This window comes from Spea bombifrons, chromosome 4 (assembly GCF_027358695.1).
Source record: "Spea bombifrons isolate aSpeBom1 chromosome 4, aSpeBom1.2.pri, whole genome shotgun sequence".
NCBI lineage: Eukaryota > Metazoa > Chordata > Amphibia > Anura > Pelobatidae > Spea > Spea bombifrons.
In genome coordinates, this window is record NC_071090.1 from 107,833,113 (window position 1) to 107,844,111 (window position 10,999).

The 10,999-nt window shown below is 42.9% G+C and overlaps 1 protein-coding gene across 1 annotated transcript; it reads left to right on the forward strand.

Moving 5' to 3' along the window:
* The first annotated feature begins 1,892 nt into the window (after nt 1-1,892).
* On the forward strand, nt 1,893-10,187 carry LOC128491569 (uncharacterized). Its single transcript, XM_053463888.1, has 9 exons — nt 1,893-1,930; nt 5,442-5,849; nt 5,949-6,239; nt 7,207-7,581; nt 7,799-7,891; nt 8,565-8,592; nt 9,743-9,807; nt 9,899-9,942; nt 10,035-10,187. Exons 2-9 carry the CDS (start codon nt 5,687-5,689, stop codon nt 10,152-10,154), a joined length of 1,179 nt encoding a protein of 392 aa, XP_053319863.1. The 5' UTR covers nt 1,893-1,930; nt 5,442-5,686; the 3' UTR covers nt 10,155-10,187.
* Nucleotides 10,188-10,999: the final 812 nt, after the last annotated feature.

Consider the following 10,999-nt stretch of genomic DNA (forward strand, 5'->3'; position numbering starts at 1 on the left):
GTTACCCCAGGTAAAGAGGGCCCGGCTGTCAGTTTACAGTCTAGAGAAAATGGCGTATAGAAACACATAGGAATAGAGAAAAGGAGCGATAGTTCTGTAGATAGATGTGGGAACAGAAAGAAATACCGTATTTGCTCGATTATAAGACGAGGTTTTTTCCAGAGCAAATGCTCTGAAAAATACCCCTCGTCTTATAATCGGGGTCGTCTTCTAATCAGACCCCAAAAAAATGCTGGCGCCATGCTGCTTACCGGTCGCGAGCAGCGTCTCTTCTGTTAGAAGCAGGGCAGGAAGCTTGCAGCGTCCTCACAGAACTCTATCTCCCCCCTCCCTCCTCTGAGGGCGGGGCCAGAGAAGTTGCTACAGCCGGTCCCCTGCAGAAGTCTGCGAGTGGGAGATCTGCAGTTCAGGTGAGGGGGTGGGGGAGGGTTTTTGAGTATGTGTGAAGTGTGTGTGATTAAGGGAATGAATGAGTATTTAAATGTTTGTGAATGAGTGTGAGTGTGTGTGTGATAGCATGGATGTGTAAGGGGGGTGGGGGTTGTAGCATGGCATATGGAGGCTGTAATCCCACTGCTATCATCCCCAGGTTCCAGCATGTACTGGCTGCCTTGGCTTGATAGGAGTGTGATTGCTGTTAGCAGTTTGATATATATATATATATATATCAAACTGCTAACAGCAATCACACTCCTATCAAGCCAAGGCAGCCAGTACATGCTGGGTTAAAAGGCATATCATGGGGCTGAGTGGCATATAGGGGGTTAAAATGCATTTCTGGACCTCCAGAAATGCATTTTAACCCCCTATATGCCACTCAGCCCCATGATATGCCTGTATACCTCCAGAAATGCTTTATACCCCCCTATATGCCACTCAGCCCCATGATATGCCTTTTAACCCCCTATATGCCAGAGTGGCATACAGGGGTATAAGGCATATCATGGGGCAGAGTGGCAAATAGGGGGGTATAAAGCATTTCTGGGGGCAGAGTGGCATAACTGGGGGGGGCAGGTTGGCAAATAAAAGGAAATTTAAAAGATATATTTTTCTCAATCATAGCTTTTATTAAACATGAAAATAATTTACATTAATATTTACTGGTAAAACTTTTTCCCTATAGGGTAGTCTTATATTCAGGCTTTTTGTTTTTTTCCTAAATTAATATTTTGATTTTGGGGGGTCGTCTTATAATCGGGGTCGTCTTATAATCGAGCAAATACGGTAGGTAGGGGACCAGGATTAGGAGAGATGTCTCCAGAAGTAAAGGAGAGGTGGAGGAAAGACAAAATGGAAAGAATCAGACTAGTCCATATGGGCATAGTAGGCATGTTAATTAATCTGGTGGTTGAAGGAGAGATGTTTGTCTCCACCTAATCCCCACCAATTTAGTAATAACAATATGATAACCACACAATGTATAGCTATACATGCCTACCTGATGTAGTCCAACCTCTTCATCTCTTGCATATGAGCCATGGTTATGGCCATATGTGGCCCATATCACCTCTGCCGGTGCAACCCCTCCAGCATATAGGGGACACTGTAGCCAACATCTTTGCCAGTCGGGCCGTACCAGCGTCACACTATTTGTTTTTCTGTAGTTCAAGGTGTTTGATACACTGAGACACACCACCACCACCATCATCACCACCACCATCTCTCCCAAGCCAAACCATTGCGGCTCTATCACACTTTTAACCTAAAATGGAATCGCCAATGGCTGATTAAGCAACATTTCTTTTTCAAAAGTAAAAAAAAAAAGCAGAACTTTTAGAAAAGTGAAGAAATGTTCGAGCTCCGGCAGCGATACCCAGGAAATGACACACTCACCCAATAAAAACGGCAACAAGCAAATAGTTTTTCGTAAACTTTTTCTACCAAGCAATGGATGTGACGGCTTTGCTCCTAATATTCTGGTCTCTCCATGGTAGGTGTTTTACAAGTTGATCAATATTAGCGTTTCTGGTATAATATTATTATAATCTAAACTGTAAAGTTCCAAGTACAGCTGCTAGGATAACAAAATTGTATATTTTAAGGTTTATCAAGATAATGGACATTTTCTCCTTCTATGGTAATATGGCTTAATGGATCCATATATACTAAATGTAGCCGGAACCGGTAGCTGCAAATAGAAGAAAAATGGTCTGTGTGCTAATTATGGAAGTTCCAAAATCTTTATTTCTGTGAAGTCCCCGGTTGTTACTGACGGAGGAACAGTCTGTCAGTCTCTAGATTGTAAGCTCATTTGGGCTGGATCCTCATCACCTGTTATTTCTATGCTATCCTATATGCTATCTTGTTATGTTATAAACTATACTCTGTACGCGTTGCGCAATCTGATGGCGCTATATAAAACAGTAAATAATAATAATAGGTCCAATATGAAGGAGGCTCCTGATATGGATCCTCTTAGTCTTATCTTTTATTTAAATAGCCCCAACAATTTACGCAGCTCTTCACACAATGCATATATATATTTAAATTGGTCCCCAGAAGCCATCAGAGCCTTTGACAGACTCAAAGCCATGTTTTCTTCTGCCCTGGTCTTGATTCACCCTGATATTTCGCAGCCTTTCGTGTTAGAAGTCAATGCTTCTGAGGTTGCTGCAGGGGCCGTGTTACCTCAACGGACATCCATGCGGCTTCTTTCCTAAAAAAAAAATCACACCAGCTAAAAGAAACTATGCTATCGGCAATAGAGAACTATTGGCTGTTGTCCTTGCTCTAACGGAACGGAGACATTTATTGGATCTCGTATTCCTGTAACCATCCTTACTGACCACAAGAATCTTTAATACATCAGTGATTTAACCCTCGCCAAGCTCGCTGGTCCTTCTTTTTATCCTGATTCAGTTATATCATTTCTTACCACCCGGGATCCAAGAACACTAAGGCTGTTCCAGAACCCATAGTGCCTAGTAACCGTATTATTTCTGCTGCTACTACACCCATCTCTTCTCTACTACTCCGGCACATTGAGGAGGCCCAGACTTCTCCTACTCCTCCTGGCACTCCTCTCGGAAACTTGTTTGTAACACCTAATTATAGAGAGGTGATACCTTACACCATTTCTCCAAAGTTGCAGGACACCCTGGAATGAGACGTACCTTGGTTTCTGTAGGGCAACGGTTCTGGTGGGTGTCTTAGAGAAGGGACATTAAAGATTTCATCAAACCATATCAAGCTTGGGCCACTAACACCCAGATGTTTCCCCATAGAGCAACGTTTATCACTTTCCATCCCAGTCGCCCGTGGACCCACATGGACTTTGTTGTTGACCTCCCTTCATCCATATTGACTGTTACTGATCGTTTTTTTCTAAGATGGTTCATTTCATATCATTACGTAAATTACCTTCTGCTAAAGAATTGACATATTTATAAAATAGATTATCCGGGTTCATGGCATCCCCCAAGACATTGTTTTGGACCGAGGTGTTTATTTCACGATTTTGGAGGATATTCACCAAACGGATGGGGGTCCCACTGTATTTTTTCACTGCGTACCACCCTGGGAGCTGCAGACATACTAATCAAATTCTGAAACATTATTTAAGGGCTTTTCTAAATAACAACTTAGGCAGAATTTGCTTTCAACAACTCTTGCGGTACAGGCAGCGTTGGAGTCCAGTAGCCAGATCAGCAGCAGCAAGACTAAACAGCTGAGATCAGGAACACAGGTAACACAAAGTTGCCAGTAGTCAGACAATCTGTGGTCAGTGGACAGGAGAAAGCAGCAGTAGTCAGAGAAGCGGTGGTCAGTGGATTGGAGAAAGCAGCAGTAGTCAGACAAGTGGTGGTCAGTGGATTGGAGAAAGCATGAGTAGTCAGAGAAGCGGTGGTCAGTGGATTGGAGAAATCAGCAGTAGTCAGACAAGCGGTGGACTGTGGATTGGAGAAAGCAGCAGTAGCCAGAGAAGCTGTGGTTAGTGGATTGGAGAAAGCAGCACTTAATTTGTGCTGCACACAGGTTGCACTATTATTTGTTTCTTTTATCTTTTATGTATATCCCGGATTCTGACAGTTTTTAACCCCAAAGGGGTAAGCTATATCTTCTTATTTGCTTATTCGCTCCACTCACTGGTGTGGGTTACACCACCTCTATTCTCTTTTGCATTATTGTTTTTGTGTGGGACAGCGGGATTCCCACAGAGTGTCTGTAGTGATTTGTACACATCTTAGACCCTGCATTTTTACTCTGTAATGCAGGATGTGTTTATAAAGCACTATTTTGGTAAAAGCAGAACAAGCCATCTTGACCGCTTTACACGTGCATGTTACGAGAAGTAAATTGAAGTGCCTATGATGTGTCTTGGCATGAAAACGTCTAAAACTCATTAATTTGGATTTTTAAAAGTGTTTGTGAGCCCAGGCTGATGCTAGGAATGAACAAACCCTGGACTGATGTAGCCAAGATTAGGAGTAAGGTGAGGAGCAGCTGAACATTAACAAGACACCTTCACATATTAATCATAATCAAATATGAATTTGATTTTAAAGTACTATTTACTGAGATCTGGGGTAAAAAGTGGCACAACTAGCATTACCTAGTCAATATCCTGCCCTGATGCCCCCGTAATTTATATATATATATATATATATATATATATATATATATATATATATATCAGGATTACTTCATGGGGAGATATCATTGAGATCCTGAAGTTAAAATGGCTTCTCCTGTTGGATTTCTAATACAGAGATGTTGCTTGAACTAAAGTTCATCTTTAAGTGTTGTTATATAGGTTTATGTAGTATATGGAACTGTAGGATTTGGTGAGAGCTCCTTCTATACAAAATTCTTCCCAGATTGTTGAAGACACTTCTGAGAAATAAGATATACATGACTCCAAGAACGTTCCTGAGAACCCTTTAATAGGCCATCATGAGGACTCTATGTTTTGACTCACCAAATGGCTCTTATAAGCGCCTGACTTGTCATTATTTAAAGATAAACTCAATTGAGTCACCTGCATTCAAGCAGGCATATCAACCATGACCTCACTAAAAGCGCCAACTGGAAGTCTTATATGTGATCACAGAAGAGCAGAGTAGGGAAGAGTCAGCTCCAGACTGAGACTTGGAGGCAAACCCCGAGAACTTCCAGGTATGTTCATGCGGTTGCTGTTTTTTAGATGAATTTCACAGACATGCTTATCAAAAAAAGTTACATTTTCAGTTTTGTTGTATAAAAACTCTATTCATCTATGGTTTCAATGAATTCTGTCTTGGATTCTTGGAATTGATGACTCCAATGCATTAGTTTTCAAGGTTTTTGGTATTTACTCTCATTATAGAATTTAAAGGGAATCCTGATAACGGCAAGGGATGGGTAGCTACTTAATGCGTGCCACAAGCTTTGTAATGGATATTAGTAGCTGGTCAAAGACACGTTCCTTGTCCATGTTTAATGAAGTCTTTCTCTTTCTACAGGAGAAGTCATTGGTAATTCAAATAAGGCCCTATGCATTCAGCAGTTAGGCTCAGTCCCAGTGGAAGTCGGAGGCTCCGTCACCATCCCATGTAACTTCACTGTCCCCAAAGACTTGGAAGGCATCATAGAAGCCAGAGTGTCCTGGAGAAGTGGGTCAAACAGCCCTTGTGGAAGCAATTCATTTGTTTATAACCACACTGAACACCGCAACTGGACACGCGCTGACTACAATGGACGGATCACCATGGTGGGAAAACCCAAGGAACTTAGAACAGCTTCTATCAGAATCCAGGAGTTGGGAAAAAAGGACGGCCCAATGTTTTGCTGTCGGGTGGAATTAGTTAACACAGAAAATAAAACAGAAAAACAATGGCAGAATCGTCATGGGACATTTTTAAGGTTTTCAGGTGAGATAAAGAGAAGGAATCAAAATTCCTAACACTCTTCTGTGTCACCATGAGAATACCAGTTTTTGGGGTTTCTAAATGCTTTTATTTTCTCTGCAGATGAGATCTGGGTGGATCAGTTAGAAGTCATCCATGCCCTCCCAGGAGAACAAGTCACCATTCCATGTTATATTCATTACCCACCTGGGACAGATAAGGGTGCAGGACAGGTGACCTGGAGGAAAGGAAACAGTCTTGTTTGCAGTGATAATACACAAATAGAGACACGGACTAACGTCTCATTATACTTAGAGAGTGTGAAGCCTTCAGAGAACAGTCACTACTGCTGCGAGATTAAAATAGGACGTTCTACATACACGAGTGCCCTTAGTACACAACTGAGTGTTGAAGGTAATGATTTCTCTATCAATTCATCTCTGGACCGCTAGAATAATCCAAGTAAACAAAGTTTCCCATGGCCTAAGATGGATGCTTTTGTTTTAGGGAATGCAGCTTTATTGAGACATTCGATGTGAATTTAGATTCATAGGAATTTAACAAAATTTGCCACCAAACGAATGAAAACAGAGAGCTCAACATTTAGTTTTTCTCACATTCTCTCCCTGCTCTGTCACACGCTCTCCTTGCCTTCTCTCTCTGTCTTCTTTTCTTCAGCACCACCTCTTGTCTTGTCTTTCCTCTTCTTGTTCTTCTTTCTTCTGTCTTTTTCTTTTCTCCCCTTCTTCCCACTATCTGCTCTGTTGACCTTCTTCTGCAAAAGGGCGGAGCCTCTGCGCACACCCCGATTGGAGGAATAGGGGTGAGGCTGTCCCAGTGGGGCGTACTGTGGCTCCGCCCTTGCGCAGGGGTACTCCAGAAGCCAGAATCTTGGTGACAAATCTGCGGAGAATTGCAGAAACCCTTTTCTTTTTCCGCAGATCTGTCTGTGTTATTCTGGTCTGGTGTAGTACTTCCACAACAGGATGGAGTCTTGGTGTATACCTTCTCCTCCCGATTGGAGGAATGGGGTGAGACTCCGCCGTGTTGTTGTAGTGCTACACCAGGCCTTATGGGCTGCCCCGTGGGGAAAAACTTATCCCATTCCTCCAATTGGGGGAAGGGTCTGCTCAGAGGCTTTCCTGGATAATGTAGCAGATTTCAAGGAAGCTTAATACTGATTTTTCAGCAGGTGTAATTGACTACGCATAGGTATGAGATCATTAGGTCCCCTCCCTGTCCCCTGATAGCGTGTCATGTGATGTCAACCTCATTATCTTGGTAGCACTTCTCAAAAGAAGAATCCAGTGATCCAGAACATGCTATATGATATATTGTTTGTTGAGGTGATCTACATAATATGTGTTTGCGGTTTCTTTAGATTATACATCTGGACCAGAATTCACCATTCTCCAGCCAGCTGAATCTTCTGCCAGCATAGGAAACCCAGTAACCATCAGCTGCTCCATCAAGTACCCACCAGAGAAAAAGCCTCTATGGACTGGGGTTTACTGGAAAGTAGGCAGCATCAGAGGAGATTATTCCTACCACCCCTCTCAGAGCATGGTCCATTCCAGATACAGGGGTCGGACAGAGCTAAGAGGGCAAATGGATCTTCATATACAGGGGGTCCAAGACTCAGACAACGACACCTTTTACTGCCTGGCGATCCTTCGATTCTGTAATGGAACTAATATATTCAACACAAAAATTATCCACGGGAAAGGAACCAGACTGAGAGTCACACGTGACATACGTGAGCAGAGATAACTCTCACTCCGATCTCTCTCTATAAGATACACGGTTATCTCTCACTTTACCTTCTGCATAGCCATCTTTTTTTCTGCGCCTCTCTATATACGATACACAGCTACCTATCACTCTCCCCTTTCTCTACAAAACAAACAGCTATCTCACGCAATGTCGCTGTCTCTTTAAGGCACACAGCCATCTCTCACTCTCTCCCTGTTTAGGAGAGGCTCGCTATACAGAGATCATCGCCCCGCTCTGTGCTCTACTTATTGTAATCATATTGTGTGTGATCCTGATCTTCCTGAAGAGGAGAGGTGAGATGACTCTTCATTACCACTGTAGATCCATGTAACTGATTCCAGAAATACTTAAACGTCTTCTTTTTTGGCAATGTGATGGCTCTACTCTGTAAAATTAGTGTTAGCAATATAGAGCAAGGAGCAAAATCCACTTTCTCGTCCAACATCAGTGGCTGACCTCTACTGGATGAATGGTCAACAATTCCAATATCTTGTGGAAAGCCTTCCCAGAAGAGTGGAAACTGTTATGGCTGCAAAGGGGGGACCAACTACATATTAATGTCTGTGTATTTAGAATGTGATGTCATCAAAGTCCCTGTTGGTGCAATGGTCAGGTGTCCCAATACTTTTGTCTATTTAGTGTATATATATATATATATATATATCATGGGTGGTAGGTGGCTTCCTCAATCCCAGATCCTCCATACCAGAGGCCTGGGAGTTTGAGGGTTCTGCGCAGGATCTTAGCTGTTCCTAGCTCTGCTCTCTTCTGGACAGAGTGTTCTGATGCCGTTCCTGGTATCTGTTGGAGCCGTTGCTCCTATGACCACTGGGGCCATCTTGGCCTTCAATCTCCACATTTTCTCAAGTTCTTCTTTCAGGGCCTGGTAATTGTCCAACTTCTCATACTCATTCTAGAATAGCATATACACATAAAATGACTGATGTTTTTGCTTTTTATTCTTAGGTGTAATTTGCACAAAACACAGCACTAAGTGAGTATTGTTCATAACATATTGAGCTATCTGTCACTCTGCCCGTCTCTCTCTAATACACACGGCTATCTGTCACTCTGCCCCTCTCTCTCTAATACACACGGCTATCTGTCACTCTGTCTGTCTCTCTATAACATACACTGCTATCGGTCACTCTGCCCCTCTCTCTCTAATACACACGACTATCTGTCACTTTGCCCATCTTACTATGGAGGGCTGTAAGGGGTGGGCTGATTCCCTGTTTTAAATATCTTATGGAGGGAAGCAGAGTAGTGGTGCACTTTGGCTGGGTCCTGGGCATTCCTTGACAAGCTGACCTGGAAGTATCGATCTGACATCACAGGTAAAGATATGACCTCACATACTGGTGTTCAGCTTCAATACATCGCAAGGTAGTAAGGTCCCGGATTGTACTAGCCACTCAACTCCCTACCTCTAGTCATGCCATTCCCAGTGATGTATTTGCCTTTGGGGCTGCCCCCAGTTACCTCTGTGGTCAGCGACCCCAGTTGCACTGTGGTATATAACTGTGTGGCTTTAAGATAAGGAGCGCCGGGATGTGATGGCAGCTTTTAATAAGGTCTATAGAGGCTGTGCTGAGCCAGAAATGGGCCGTTGGGAAGATCAAAGATCTCCCTGATTACCGTCCCATTGTGCGGCAGGATACTGGTTGGCATGATAACCCGAGAGGGTGGTCTGCTCTAAACTTTAGGCCTGGGCCTACCCTGGACCTGCCACCCTGGGGCTGACCTAGGCCAGTATACGTCACCGGCGATGTCCTGTCCCACCTTCAACCATGCCTCCCAACACAGGTGTCGTGCTGGAAATGAAATGTTGGGGGTGTACAGCTTTATGCCCATAAGTTTGGATAGGTAGAGAGAAAATTCCCCATTCTTTATACTCTTCTTATATAAGTTAAAATCGCATTTTTTCTAATTTTGTTTATTTCTTTGGTTTTATTGTGATTATTGTTGCTTTTTTATTTATAGAGTGAAAGCAGATTCTGTAGCCCAATGACAATAAGTGGCAATAAAAATGACCAATAATTGATATTAACCTGAACGGGGGATGTGTATTAAAGCAGAGGCCGCGGCTCCGGTGACCTTACACTATATAATTGGTAAACAGTTGCTAATATTTCTATCCACAGAGAAGACGTTGGTCGGCCGGCACCTCCGGACAATCCACCCAGGGCTCAAACGCAGTCTGAATATGGTATGGCCAGAATGTAATGAGAATTCTGTAATAATGAAAAATATGTTGGGGGGGATCAAATCTTGACCTTTTTTTGGTTGTTTTAATACAGATTACGCCAATGAATTGCCCTCTGCCTCACAGACAGGACAAGTGGTGAGATCTTTACCTCAACATAACCGAGTGGGGGCTGCTGGGAAGGTATTATATTATAGCCATGGCTGATTTTTCCTTCTTTCTCCATGCAGGATTCCGGAGGTGTTCTCTATGCTCAATTCAACATAATTCCTCTCAATAAGGGAAAAACAGGCAACCATACCAAGGAAGACCCTCAAGTTCTATACGCGGCTGTTAGACCTACTCGTTAGCGCATGAGCTGCCTACAACAGTTAAATAGTTACTGCCTATGTTCCTGGACCTTATTGTCCCCGGCAGCCCTTTATACAAAGAATGCATATTAATCAGTGGCCTCCCTTATGGTGTGATCATTTGCGCCACTTGCTTGACCTAGCCAGTCTGTGGCAGGAAAGTGCCTCCATTGACATCAATTGGAGCATTTTCCATGCATATGCCAGGAAAATGCCAGGAGATGTGTTTGGCCTACCATCCTATTCACTATAACGCATATTATAGCAGGGGGGGTCTCTTTCAAATTTTCAGCGGCAAGAATGGTCACACCACGGGGAGGATGGTAACTGCAGCTGCAGGGCTGCAGTCTCTACCTCAGCTAATTGTATATAGCTACATTTTTTAACTCTCTATTGTCTATTAATCTCATTTACACTGTAAATGATGCTTTGTTGAGCTAACCGAGAGGACAGGAGAAAGAGAAGGGGTGTAATAGAAACATTAAAATGAATAAAGAAATTCAACAGACTGCAAGAAGGAAAGATACTTGAAAGGAGCTAGAATACATTCCATAAAGGAAAAATAGCAAAAACTATTTGGAACAAAAAATGGCATCATCATTTTAAAAAGCTTTAAAGTGATACTGATAATATCAGCTATTAAGATAAGCGTTCCCCTTTAATGGAGCCTATTAACCCGTTAATGGTGCTTAATGAGTGTTCCCCTTTAATGGAGCCTGGTGAGTGTTCCCTTTTAAAGGAGACTGGTGAGTGTCCCCCTTTAATGAAGTTTGGTGAGTGAACCCCTTTAATGGTGCCTATTAAGTGTATTTAATAGAGCCTGGTTGAGTATTGTTCACTGGTAT